Raw genomic sequence first — 14,802 nt, forward strand, 5'->3', positions numbered from 1 at the left:
GTACTTAGTACCATTGGTTTGGGAGGTCAAAGTTTTGGTCTAATCCTTACGTCTCACACAGCTTTTACCAATCTCCCTAAGGTCGGTGAGGTATGAGCCCATCGTTGACTGATCGTGTTTACGGTGCCTCTGTGCGTTGGGTTCCAACAGAAGGACATGCTGTCAAAGCCTACCCAAAGCGTGTGTTGACTCGTAATTTGATCGTACGAGGATGAGTTTATCAGATTGAATACGGAGACAACCTCAAGTCACTGAGGGTCAAACGGCGTCGCATCACATTTGGCTGGGACCGATCAATCTACAGAGGAAGAAAGTACCTTTCACGTCATTTGTCGAACGTCTTCAGATCGATCAAGATTAATCAGATTAAAATTGTTATCGATCATTGAGGCAGTCAGCTGACCCACAGCTCTGCGACCTTTGAACTTGTGTTGACCAGCGGTCAGTCCAACTACGTCTTCACAGTTGACGATGACGGTCATTTCCCTCTGAATGAACCTGTCGATTCATTTACTCCTTTAGCCCGTAAAATTATGTATGCCCCATTGAAAACCGTGTGATCGCCATATATTTTCCGATGACAGTCACAGAGCTTTGTTCCCACGCCGTTTGTTCTGATCACTTCCACAGTTTGCTTCCATCGCCTGCGTTGGTTTGGTTCTGAGAACGCCTTAACGTTGTTTGCCACATAGAACCCTGCTGTCATTCACTGGATCTGACTGAGGACGACTAGCCGGAAGGGGGATGGGGTGGTCAGCAGCAAACTTGACGAAATCGTATGAAGATCATAACTGCTCCACTCAAATCTGTTGGACCGTCACGCTTTCGCGGATTAGAACTTGAGGACAAGGAGGATGACTAGAAACGATCTTTGAAGTGGCAGAAAGTAGAAACTGGAGGTGATATTTCGATGACACGGGTCCCACCTTCCAGACCTCCCTCTTTTCTTTCCATCTTGCCGCACCATGCTGTGGTACATGGGCCTTTACATGTGGTCGCGAGGCTTTGCCATTTCGTTCAGGTAACCTGAAGCATACCTAGACTTTTGGCGTCTCGGAACGGTAGTTGAAATCGGCTGTTACTGACAAACTTAGAATGGGCTGGTCGCAGATCGCACACAGTACTTCAAACCGTTATGGTTCGACCATGTGGTACACTTCCTGAGTTATAGTCTACGGGAAAGAACAGTGTCTTTCACGACAATACCGACGGAACGAATCAAAGAGCGCACAATGTTTGATCCGTCAATAGGGTATAATAACATTCAAAAAGTTTGAAGATTGTTAATGCGCATCGCCCTCCAGGATGGGTTTCCTTTCCTGCGCTTGTCCGGACAATTCACAGGGTAGGTAGCCTTTAAGATCCCACTGGTTCTCGTGCTGCGGATTTCTACACGCCTGAATTGATCTGAATCTATGTCTCCTAAGAGCTGCTGGTAAGCTCGCACCAGTTCCTTTCTCNATATGAAAACCGAAATTTCTCAGCTGTTTTAGACTACTCATGGACGATAGTGGTATATGAGAAATGATATCGGTGCGGGTCCAAACAAGACATGAAGATACCTTAAGGTATAACGTTCACCGGGAATCACAGACGTTTTGTGTTCATGTTCTAGTCAGCACTTCAGATGAACAGGTCAAATGTCAAATCTGTCTGATGGACAACCTCCACTTATGATGGAAATGCAAAAAAAGACTTGGTTTGAACCTAAAGCTTCGCTACTATACAATCGACCTGATAAATCAGGGTGTACGTACAAGTATTTCGATGTTTGGTCATCGTGCGGGTGGTAAATGGATTAGCGTTGTCCTGTCGCGTCAAATACTTCTTGAAAGATAAGTCAATCTCATTTCATAGGATATGCCGCCCAATACACTTTGTGTGCTATTGAACCGTCCACCTCTCATGACCCTTTGTCCCGGCCTAGAACAAGTTGGAAGCAACTTTTAGGCGGTCTGTCTATGATTTGGCAAGGGAGACTCAAGACTGGTGACGTCATCTTATCTATTTGGGAAACGTCAGCAACCGAACCGCCGGGTTCAGCAAACAATTTAATAGATGTACACAACAGCTAATTTAATTTCTGATAGCAAACTCAGTTGCGTTGGTAAATCTCGTTTCCCTGGCTTGAACCCCGGTATAAAATACACTACTGGTAGTGTGGTGAAATATTGGTAGCTCGGATGAGTTTGTTGGTTGTTGATCAGGTGGCTGTTGATTGATGACGAAACGTTTGCAAGCCAATTGCCAAGCTCGGCGAACAGATCAACAGCCACCTGATCAACAACCAAAAATACACTACTGTTTATTAACGATTGTATGGGGCTCCCATCAAAGCATCGTCACCCACAGGGATGCAAAATGTGAGCCAGAACATTTGTTGTCAGTTGACTAGTGGAGTTGGGAGAGCCCAGTTATAATTACGCTGCTCATTAACTAAGTTTTAGGACATGATAACTTTCTTCATGACCCAAGTGACTTCAAATTGGTGCTTGGAAATGGTGCAAACTCTTTTCATAACGTGTTTGGCCTTTGCTCCATCCCATTTTTTCTCGTGGTGGGAATGGAATAAGTCGTGGTAAGCAGTACCATATGGTTATCTCGTGGATAAGCTGTGCTCAAGGTCACGGAAAATTTAGAAGGACAAAAAAGTCCGAGGCGCAACTGTGTATATGGAATCATGAAGTAGGCCTATATTTCCCCGCGGGCTTCCCTCGTGCACTTAACAACCGCAGCCGAATTGATCAGGTAATATTGGAATGCTCAGAAAGTTGGACAACCTATTTCGTGCTACACCCATTAGGCTATTTATCAATTCTGGTGCCCATCTCCGATTAGAGTAAAAAAAAGTGGTTGCATGTGGTCTGCTAACTCACTGAACGTCGGGGGTTCAGGTTCAGTGTTACCCCGGGAGTATTTCGGTCCCCGAGATGTTAGAGGTAGGCTTAGATTCCAATTCCCTAACTAGATTGCTCGATTTACATACTACTGATGTAAACTACATACAGTAAACCAAACCGTTTACTGCCTCAAACAGACAGATTGTAGTTCTTCTTTACTTCCAGTCTTTTGTAGTTTCATGTGTACTACACAATGACAGATTGTGCACTCGCCCCAGGTTGAATATTTTACTATCTAGTTACGTGTCCCCGATTCCCGTCCTGGAAGACATCGAGTTTCATATTCCAGGGATGGCCGGATGCACTAACCAAATCCTGACATTTTGCACCAAAAGTCGTTCAGCTGTAGCGCCTTTTCGGTGGTTAACTGCCATACCACCAGATGTAAGCACAAGGGCTGGGATACTGCCACGTTACCCAAACCTAGATGGGGGAATTCGAGAGGCGGATGTCGGGTTCGAACCACGGACTTTCCGGTCAGTAAATTCGCGCTCTAACCACAGATATCTCGCCGCTATGCACATGGATAACTGTGTATCCATCTAAATGCGTATCTACTTTTCTCTGGTGGAGCACCAGACTCGGGTAGTGTCTAACTTTGGTCTGTTTTTTTTTCTGGAAATCTGGTCATTAGGTATGCGGTTCTTATTGTTCTATCACCACACAACGAATGAACTTGAGTTGTCTTCAGTGAACAGGTAAACGTTTCCGTTCACGTGACCATGATGCTAATCGAGAAATAAACACTCACCATTCGAAAGTGTCGGATGCACCTAACTCACACATTTGGCACTTTTCACGAAACCTTACGCTGCATAGAAAACCCGGATTCCTGATGCTCACAAAATACCGCGATGCACTACACGGTGGGACAGTTTAACATCAGCTAGCTGGTTTCTTTCGTTCTAGTCGGTCAAACAGTGATAGAAGTGGTTTGTTGAACAAAGTTTGTTTGAGTTCAGACTGACCTTTCATTCATTGAGCTTGTTTTCGGAAACTGTCTCACTGTAAAATGTAGCACTGATATTAGAATATCATGCCAGTTCTCGTTTCAGAATGGCTTGGTAAACAATCGGTAGTTTTTTACTGGTTCTCGCTTTATGTTCAACTTTGGACTGTTCTTGCTTGATGTCGTTTTTTTCGGATACTCACCAACAACTTTGAAATGGCCTCACAGTGGTCTGTGTTGGTTGTCGTACCTCACAGAGGCATCCACTGTGCTGCTTCTTTCTGGTGGAAGTGGATTATTTCCCTATAAGCTGAAATCTGATTTCCCCTCTGAAGAGTAATCAGCAGCCTTATGAGTAGTATGTTCCGCCGGTAAGATATACTGTTGTGTCGAATGTCGTGCCAGCTGAAACACAAGATGGCCTTTGTGTAGCACATTCAAGTGAGGAATATCATAAACGAGAGGTTCAGCTGGAATTCAGTTGAGTCTTCCGTAAAAACCGGACCGGTCTGCAAATAATAAGTTTAGTTCTTAGAATCGTTGGTAACTTACGCTTCACAAACCGACTTAAAAAACAGTTGGAAAGTCAATCTTTTCCGGTATCCAGGCGATGAACTAAGGCAGAACTGTTTACGTTGTATCGGTGCTCCCACTGCAGTGCAACAGTCTACGCAGAGGAAGGCGGTGACCAAAAACCCATTGAAGTTTGCCTTTTAAGTCTTGTCCGACAATAGGTAGGCTGGAGTAGGTCACGTGACACAAGGTCTTCTGGTATTGGTCTTGTAGCCTAACCAGCACCTCACCTATCGTATCACCTTTCAAGTTAGGGTGATCTGGGCGGTCTCGACTTGGTCGTTCGGCAGAAGTTTTTCTGAGTGAGCATTGTGTTGAAAACACCCATTTTTCGAAGTTCGCTTCTCTCAGGCTGTTTGCTCCGCAGGTTATGACTTATGGTTTTTGAGAAGCTTCCGGTTGACTCTGAGGCCAAAAAACCTGCAAAAATGTGCATACCATCCTGTCCACATGGGTTTGCGAAAGACGCTTCGTTCTATATCTGCCCACTTTAGGTTTTCGCCAGCTCCATGTCACGAAAGAGCGACTGGTCTTACCGTTTTTTGAGAAGCTTCCGGTTGACTCTGAGGCGAAAAAAAACCTGCGAAAATGTGCGTACTATCCTGTCCACATGGGTTTGCAAAAGACGCTTCGTTTTGTATCTGCCCACCTTAGGCTTTCGTCAGCTCCATGTCACGAAAGAGCAGCTGGTCTTCCCGTCTACTTTCACATGTAAAATATGTCTGTTTGAGTTTGATTGAAGGTGTCCGGAATAGAAACAGTCAATGGCATGCTTGTCCCTCTGAAGTGCCCTTTGCGAAATTTTGTAGGCACTCTTTTAAGCGATTTTAATTCCGAGCCCAATAACAATACCCTCCGATCTATTGAAGTTGGTGTGCTTACCACAAAGTACAATCCAGGTAGTCTGTGCCGGTCTTCAAGCATCTCTCTCTGTACATCAAAACATTCCAGCCGGTGTTTCCTTTCGGCGTTGTTTTAGATCGATACCGTATCTGACCTAATTCCACACATGGCCAACTATGACACACGATTGTGCTGTCAACGTGTGCACAAACACTCGACTACTTACTCTTGGTTTCAGCCTCCCTTGCGCTTTTGTTTTGCCCCTTTTCGTCTCTCATTGGTTGTGGCTATCTCAGCGATACTGCTTTCTGGCGGAGTCTTCCACTGCAGGCCCACCTCCTTGTTTAATTTGTGACACCAGATTCACTGGAGTACAAACATCATTAGGGTTATCTCCGTTTTATCGCCCAATAATGCGGCCTGTTTATTAATTATTTGTTTCAGGAGATACCAACTTTGTTTATCTGAATGGGTTCATCTGTCTATGAAGCAAACGTCCCTTATTCAGTCATGGACACGCGCTCTCAGCAAACCGTTTGGACGAAGCCAGCCATCAGCCATCACCTCCACAACAACAAGTACCCCTCGAACACCGCCAGACTCTGCAATCAGAGATATTGGTGCAGACGCCGATGATCACCTATTAGCCACGCTATTAGACCAGTATGTTGACAATAGCGAAGTCAGTCCTGTTGTCAATCAGGAGTCTGCTATTGCTGCACTCCGTTCTCGTCCGCCGATCGCCTATCGGCCGACAGGTAACGATTCAGACCATCTGGCAGGGTTTGATACCGAGGCTGGCCGTACTTGGATCTATCCTTTGAATGTCAATATTCGTGACTACCAGTTTCACATAACCGAACAATGTCTGTACAAAAACACCCTTGTTTGTCTACCAACCGGTCTTGGGAAAACTTTGGTAGCTGCCGTGGTAATGTACAATTTTCTACGATGGTATCCGCATGGAAAGTCGGTGTTTATGGCACCCACAAGACCTCTTGTAGCTCAACAGCTGACCGCTTGTGGACGTCTGCTTGGTCTATCATCTGATACTGCAATCGAACTTACCGGTTCAACACCGCAAGCCAAACGTCAACGACTGTGGTCTAACCTACGTGCGTTTTTTCTAACTCCCCAAGTGTTGATGAACGACCTACAGGCTGGTGTATGTCCTTCTGCAGATTTACGGTTGTTAATTTTTGACGAGGCACACAAGGCAACTGGAAATCATGCATATTGCCAGGTAAGCCGATTGGGAGTTTTCAAATTGACTCATTCGTTTGCAACATCTTTTCCCAAAACGTGTTAATCGCATATCAAAGTACCTTAATTTGCTGGTTTGTGTGTCGCAGGTAATCAAATAGACCTGACCACGCCGTATTCCTCTTGAATTACATCTGAAATTGATGGAAGCTTCATCGATTTCTTCATGTGACAAGGGTGCTTCCAACAGAATGAAGGTCCGCAGTAAGGTTTACCTGGGTTCAGGAACCGATTTGCTTCCACCGGTGGAAATTTGAATACCCACCGGTAATCTTGACCGGCTCGGTTTGTGTAGAACCATTACGGTAGATTCTACTGAGAGGCTACTCTGCCATCGGTCTCGGCCTTGGTCTTTGGACGACTAGCGTTGTGATATTACAGCCTTCTTTGTCAATGATTGATTACCCAATAAAGTACGGGAAGTGTACTCCGTACACATGCTTTAAGAGAGGCTATTGAGGCCCTACGTTTTTCGTCATTTCCATTCTCAACACATTTCAAGGTAGCTGTGTGTTGATTTTTGGGCGTGCCTCGATTCGGTATGCACAAGACCCCGGCACAGTGCGTTGCGTATTGAAAGGGCGAGAGGCACCTTTGGGGATAGTTCGAACATCTAGCCCTTCCTCTCTGTCATCACCTTGCAAAACCCAAGCAACTTCATTTGTGTTGTAAGGGTGATCGCGTTATTGGGTTAGGGTCAGTCTAACAGTGCGCTAGCTGTGCATAGCCACCGGTCGTACTTGGGAGGAAGGGTTGTTAGATAGGAGGAATATAACGAATCCAAAAGTCAACACAATTTGGGAGGGAGTGGGAGTGACATGTCTGACATCCCATGGTCCATCACCGAAAGTTCAAGTTTTCGTATCCCTCTCGTGCAAATATGCGTAAGTCTTGCATTCAAATTCCACTGCACGTCTATGACTGTCCTCTTCAATCTGTCCAAGGAGTCGAAGTTTCTTTTTTAGCTGTATAAAGGCCTTGTCATAGTGTCCCATATGTTTTTTGCATGCGATTATGCCTGAGAGAGAAACAATGATCTCGTTAATCAGGGAGTACGCATTGAAACGTGACCGTTCTTCGTAGACCAATACGAATAGGTGGTCGGTAAACGTTCGTTTGCGACAACTTGGAACCTAAACCATAAAACGGGGGCGAGATGGACCAAGTGGTTAGAGCGCGAATTTACTTACCGAAAGGTCAGTGGTTCGAACCCGACCTCTGCCTCTCGACTTCCCCTGCCTAGGCTTGGGCAACCTGGCAATATCGCAGCCCTCGTGCCTCCTTCACGTGGCATGGCAGCTAGGCACCGAAAGGGTGCTACAGCCGAACGATTAAACCATAAAAGATCTTCCGTTTGTTCATTTTGAATTCGGTTATCTTTTCCTGTCTGGACCGTCCCTGTTTTCATCACTGAACACCACTTTTTCCCATTCGCGACTTCATACTTTATGATAAAGTAAATAGTTCAGTGGTTAGAGCGCGAATTTACTGACCGGAAGGTTCGTAATTGGAACCCGACCTCTGCATCCCTACTTCCTCTGTCTAGGCTTGGGCAGGCTGGCAGTATCCCAGTCCTTGTGGTCTCTTCGGGTGGCATGGCAGCTAGACACCTAAAAGGTGTTACAGCTGAACAATCAGTATCATCTGTTTTATTCATTTCTGTATGACGTTCCGCGCACCTGCTTGTGCTACATTTGTATTCTAGTTAATCAAGAACACACCCAACTGGGGAATGTTCGGCGTGAACCTTCTGAGCACGCTCGTACACAAACGGAATGACTTGTTTTCATATACAAGGTCCTGGCTTGTCATCTGATTATTGACGGTCCTCTGCAACTTTCGCTTTGCAATACCCTGTAGTGTTTGCGGTCAATCACTTGAAAGCATGCTTCATAAAATTGGTCAGTGAAATGCTCGGTTAAATTTTGCTACAGAGCATCCGTGAAAACCAAGCTGGGCTCCGTCTAACAAGAGGATGCCCCGATCACATTTCCATCCTCCGACAGAACAGCGAAACTGCTTTCAGTGACCGACAATGGTGGTCTTGATTTGAAAGCTGCCTTTGACTCTGTGAACCGTCAGGCACTATGGCAGTGTTTGTGGATCAAAGGTGTTCCCCATAAATACTTGATCTTCCTTGAGGCGCTGTACGCCAGCTCCCGAGGACGTGTGAAGGTCTACGGGAAGCTCTCGCTTGAGTTCACCACATCAACTGATGTCAGACAGGGCTGTCCTCTTCCACCATCCCTCTTTAATTTAGTCACTGATGCGATCATGGGAGACTCACTACCAGCCTTTAATGCCTGTGGGGTCGAAGTTCTCCCGTGGCGTCCGCTCACAGATATCGAGTACGCAAACGATATAGCTTTCTTGGATGTGATACCGTGGTACTGCAAACAATATTAAATAATCTAGATAATTCTGCCTCAGGGCTTGACATGCGCTTCCCACCTGCAAAGTGTGAAGTCATGTGGTAGGACGGAGGGGGGGGGGGCGGACCAGAACCTCATGTTTGCGGATGAGCCGATTGAGGTAGTAGACAAGTTTGTCTACCTGGGCAGCTGTATCACTCCCGTTGGTCTCTCGAAGGATGATATTTCGCTCCGGATTAGGAAGGCCAGAGCAGTTTTCGTGAACCTGCGTCACCTGTGGCGTAGGCATGACATCAGTTTGTCCGTCAAGGGTCGAGTTTACAATGCTGCGGTACGCCCTATATTATTGTACGGCTCGGAAATCTGGCCGCTAGGCGTCAAGGACGTCAGCAGATTTTCATGTTTCACCATCGTGAAATGTCTGCACGTGAAAAATGGTGAGCCAGGGGAGGTCAAACAATTACTTGGCAGCGAAGTATGAAAACAAACTCAGGTGCGCTAGTCGCTGGGGAACTAGAGGTGCGGCACATGAGTGGTTAGAGGCGTTGTCAGACATAGCCCAGTCGCGTCCTCATTGTTGCTCATGCACCCGAGCTTTTGCCTCCACTGCATTGCTCCCCTCCCTATCTCCCTAACGATAAGACCGGTCGGCACCACGAGGAGGTGGTTCAGCTCATATCAACTACCGCCTCCAATGCTACCGCTGTCTACTGTACCTCGAAATCAACGGTACAACTGGGGCAGCTATAGCCACTGTACGGCACGTAGGCAGTTTTCCCAGTTGATGATCATGATGGTAATGCATTGCGTGCCTGCCTTGTTGGAACATCGATTTATTCCTGTACCAACGATAGCAAAAACTACTTGTCTAATGAACTGTTATGTTGCTTCTCTCCCAGGAGCAGTCAATAGATGAGATCGTTGGAGTGGCCTGAATAACTATTTGCACGCGGCGTACCAAATCGAAATCAGTAGTAAATTTAGGCATAACGTGGGTTGAAATTTGAATTTCCTGGGCCCAATGGGAGCGTAGGAAATCAAGACTGTCGTGCGGCGTTACTAGCGCTCAGAACCTGTCCAAATGCCTGTCTACAGCGGCACATTCACTGCTGCTGGGGAATAAGTTGGGTTCGTGACTATGACATACTACAGCTTCACTTACCTCACTTATGATAAATAAGCTCGTTAGTGGAGGCGTTTGCCTGTTACGGACGTTATCCGCAAGGTTACGGAGAACTTCTGGTGACTGTCTTGTGTCTGAAGCCGTGACAAATTTGATGCACGTTTAGTCTCGCTATGTGAATCAATGCAACGTCAATTTTGTGTGTGCAACTAGAAAGCGGCTACACAGGTTCTGTTAGCCTGATCTGATCGATTCGCGGTCGACGTCGTTCTGATGGTTCATGACTCAAATGTACTTACCGGGAGGTCCGTTCGGTTCGAACTTGACCTCTGCATCTCGACTGTTCCCGTCTAGGCTTGGATAATCCAGCAGTATCTCAGCCCTCGCTCTTCCTTTGTATAGCATGGCAGCTAGGCACCGAAAGGTGATTGTTGATATTCTAGCAACAGGTTGCTTTGATCAGTATGTCTAGGCTTTTAGTCTGTTTTTGTCATCTCACCGGTTCCTGGTGATAAGACGGTGGTTGTGTCATCACTTTAGCACCCACACGTTATCCAAATGCGAGATATGTCCACTAACTTGCTTCAGATGCAAATTTTTGAAGCTGATTCATCTTTCCTATAAACCAGTTATGAGAACGGTTCTAAGACACAGCTATAAACCGTAGACACTAGTTCGAAGCCACAGGGCTTCTTCAGGCTTTCGGCCACCACCCTACTTGCAGCAGCGCAGTTATTGCCAGTGGCATGTGCCCAGCAAGTGTTTCGTAATCGAGCACTTACCAATGAGCCAGAATCGGTAGAGCGGGAAATACGGCGAGTGTGACCGTCGCACGTGTGCAGTCACCATCTACCGAACGAGATGTTCTTCCAGCTCGGCAAATGGATTGCAAAAGTCTCATCACCAATCGAGGTGACAGTGCGGGTTGAGTGGGTGAACTCCTCTTCTGCTTATATAGTTTCTAAACCGCATCTGGTAGCTCTACTGTGATTGGTCAGTCCCGAAGTGGTCTTCGCCCAGTTTACTTCTCTCAGTCTTGTTGTCAAAATGTCTCCGGTCATTACGTGGCAAAAAAGAAAGCCACTGCTGTCAAGCACGATGTTTTGGGATCTTGGCACCTTTTCAATGTTCATGGAATTCCCGTTGTGCGTCACTTAGCTCCTTACATGACCCGACTAACAAACATTTCATAATTCCTCTGCTAGACCATAGAGCCAATGCTTTCCTGCCGTTTGTGATCAGTGTTTTTATGTTGTTTACGATATGAAGACCACGGACAAGTTGTTCAATTTCATCTTGTTCCGGTGGAACAATTAGCCACGTGTTTATTGTCTTTGTCAGTCCTTCCTGTGGTCTTCGGTTATTTCGTATCAGGTCCCTACTCTAATGGAAGCTTTATGGTCAGAACACAGCGTAGTGGAATAAGATTTTATAGTCCGAAGTTTCGATTGTCGTGGGCAACCTTCTTCATTGATTGATTGTGGAAATCTTTGAATAGGTTGCCCACAGCAACCGAAACGTCGGGTTATAACATCTTATTCCACTGTGTTGTGTTTTGACGTTAAAGCTTCCATATTATGCACCACATGGTACTCAATCTGTTTGACAAGATCCCAGCCGAGTTTGGCCAAACCATCGGGTTAGGTTGTCAAAAAATGTGCGGACTGGGTCTGTCATCTTGCCCTCAACCAACCCTGTCTTCTATACTCACTTCACATTTGTTCCCTTTCTCATGTTTACGTGTTCAGTTGCTGTCATTGAGGGGTATCTCAGAGTTCAGGTCCAAGCGCGTGAAGTCCGATGCAACTTTGAGGACGTGTTTGTCTGTGTTGGTGGCCGTTCGACTGGTTGTAACTGGTGTACATCCTAGTTTTTATATCAAAAGATGGACAAACAACGATATGCCCATTCACCACTGAGCGAAATTGTACAAGGTGCAACAGGGTGTCGACTCACCGTGATGCAGACATGCTGAACAAACATTGACCAGCGAAAAAGGGGATGAATCATCCAGTGCCCAGTGTACATGAACCAATCACAACACCGAAAAATTATCGAACCGACGTTTTCGCACGTGGCCGCGGCTTTCACTGTGTGTGTGTGTGTGTGAACACCCTATTAGTAACCATCACGGCTCACCGTCCAGTGTAAGATCTCTGCTGTGTCTCTCATGTCGTGTTCCGGGTGGTACATTTGTCCTATCCCAGGAAACCGAAATTCACGCACGCCGAGAAATCATTCGCCATCAGCGAGGAAACACTCCTAATAAAGGGGTACACGTTTTTTGATACATAGATAGTCGCCAAACGCTTTTGCCCGTTTTCACTTTGGAGCATTATTCAGATATCAGACCTAATCGGTAGGTCTTTCAAGTTTGTGCAACCGGAGGGTTCTCTGATCAGTGTTGGAGACCAGCTTGCCCGGGGTTGACTACAGCAAGAATTTTTCCGAACTTTTTGTTTGACTGTTTGGAAATGTCGAAAACCAGGACAGCAAGGAATTGGCGATCAGTTTTCGCATCAGTGACGCCTATCTCACGTGACGTTTTCGTGAAACAATCGAACATATACACGAATACCTTTTCGTACCTTTTTTCCCATCTTCACGCGGAAGATGAATCTAGGCTTATGAAACGGAGATCTAAAAGTTCAGAGATTTCTGGCCTGATTGATGGCTTTTCTTTTCGATTTTCTTTCGTGAAACAGGTATTTTTGCTTTGTGTGGCTGTCTGAATGCATTAGGGGGATAATCTGTTTTCGGCAGGCTTGAGGTTGATGTATACGGGCGTGGCGGGTGTTATTTGTGGAGGAGCCGTCAGGTAGTCAACTGGTGTCATGTTGCACACAATATGTTTAGGTGGAGCGTATTCACTGGAAGCTTAAGTATATCCATGTTGAACTACCTAACTGAGTCGGTTTATCCTTGTAGTTGGTGTGAAATTCACCCTGAATATTTGATCAGGTATTCCAGTAAATCATTGACTACTAGCCTCAGTTGGTGACCGATCGTATCATGATTTATCTCCGCGGTCCCCTTTCAACCAAACTTGGTACCGTACCCGCATCCCGGGAAACCTTTTATAGAGGATGCTGTGGTTGAACGAACGATTTGGCCCCAGGGTAGTCTGAAAAGTACAGCACCCGATCTGGATAGTCAGTAGCTCAACCTCCACCCTGACTGTTGAGGGTCACGTTTTCAGGTTCTCCTGCTGCGCGACAGTATCATCCTCAACAGGTCAGTAGTGATGGGGACAATTTAGACTTTGGGTCGTGGAGGACACGCTCAAACCGTCGTGCCACTGGATCCAATTATAAAGGCTTGTAATATCATGACAGCGTTCTATGGTACTGTGGTCCCGATGTGCATCCAGTGTTCGCAAATGATATTTTAGTTGAAGGTTGTGAGAGTCATCAACTGGGAAAAGACCTATCCCTCGAAATCAGTCCAAATTGGGTTCAAGTAGAACATTAGGTTGACGGAAACTTGTGGACTGTGCCTACCTGGTGAGCCCCAAGAAGGGCGAAACCGGTCGTGGGCTGTCGACGAGTTTTCAGCAACCTTGTGAGTAGTTTCCTTTATGAACATACCTCACAGTTCTATTTCAGCATATCTCAAACAAATAGTTGCATTGTAGAAGCGGAGTTCAGCTCGAAGGCTGCTTTTGGTTTCTTTTTATAGAGCGCTATGGAGCTGCAGAAATGTTTTCCTGGCAGTCGGTTGCCCAATTCTTGCTATGTTCGATCATTCTAGAAGTTGGCGAATCTCAAATATTCGTATGACAGTCGTTCTTCTTTAGCCTCTCCTCAGGGCCACGACATCGTAAGCATAGTCAAGGTCCGAAGCCTAAATGTGCCTCAGAAAAGTAGCTGAGGGCATCAAGGCTTTTGTGGTTCACTAATAAGTCCGGATGATATTCAGCATCTTACTAGACACACTCTTAGCTTTTGGAATAGAACAATGACAATATCTATTGCCCTAACGAAACGTTTCGCGTAAATCATTGAATGAAGTAGCGGCTTGTTGCTGAGTCTTGTAGTGGTTTCCAAGAATTCGACGTGGGTTGTCTAACGCAGTCGGTCGTGGATCGAGGTCTCTCTGACGTGGTCTAATGTTAGATTTGCTCTTCTATGAGGTGACGCTGTAAAGATTAGAGCTCTAACTGCACTAGTTCTGAAATACCGTGCAAACAACTCTTGTTAGTATTTCAAACCTCAGTGCATTCGGAACACTCTGCCTTCCCAAATTAGACAGGCAAACATGTGATAAGGCTGAAGTATTGTCAGGAAACAGACTTCCCGGATTCCGACCGGGTTACAAGAGTTTCGAAAGCGGTATACGGACAGAAAGCACCAATTTAGCTGCGGGGATTGGTGGGGAAAATGAGCATTTGATGATCCGTTGAAGTCCTTTGCTGAGCCCCCAGTCCGCGGCTTTCCAAAACGCCCACCACCACTCGTTTTTTGGTCAGATTGCCTTCACTACAGATCGTGTTCTAATCATGTGTGTTCGGATAGCGAAGTCTTTGCATGCCAGCGAGTGCACCATTTTTTGTCAACGAATACGGCCGCCTAACAAAGATGAACTCTTCATCTAACATATAATGGATTCCCGTCAGGACGTTCTTCCTAGCTACATCGTGAAATTTGCATTTGCAGATGTATCTGATCAGGCGTTTTAATCGGACCCAAATTGAATCCGCGTAAGGATGATGGGGAGACTACTGATCTGTATTTCTCACTGTCACACAGCACTTTTCACGTTGGGGTATTTCGGTTGTCG

The 14,802-nt window shown here is 46.0% G+C and overlaps 1 protein-coding gene across 1 annotated transcript in view; it reads left to right on the top strand.

Moving 5' to 3' along the window:
* Positions 1-5,709: 5,709 nt before the first annotated feature.
* The window catches only part of T265_06534 (hypothetical protein), a gene marked incomplete at both ends in the record, with an annotated part of 28,291 nt that continues 19,198 nt past the window's right edge, over positions 5,710-14,802 (top strand). Inside the window, one exon of the mRNA XM_009171817.1 lies at positions 5,710-6,508. Coding sequence (XP_009170081.1) covers positions 5,750-6,508 — 759 coding nt within the window. The remainder of the gene's footprint in view (positions 6,509-14,802) is intronic.

The sequence above is a fragment of the Opisthorchis viverrini genome (assembly GCF_000715545.1).
Source record: "Opisthorchis viverrini unplaced genomic scaffold opera_v5_135, whole genome shotgun sequence".
Lineage (NCBI taxonomy): Eukaryota > Metazoa > Platyhelminthes > Trematoda > Opisthorchiida > Opisthorchiidae > Opisthorchis > Opisthorchis viverrini.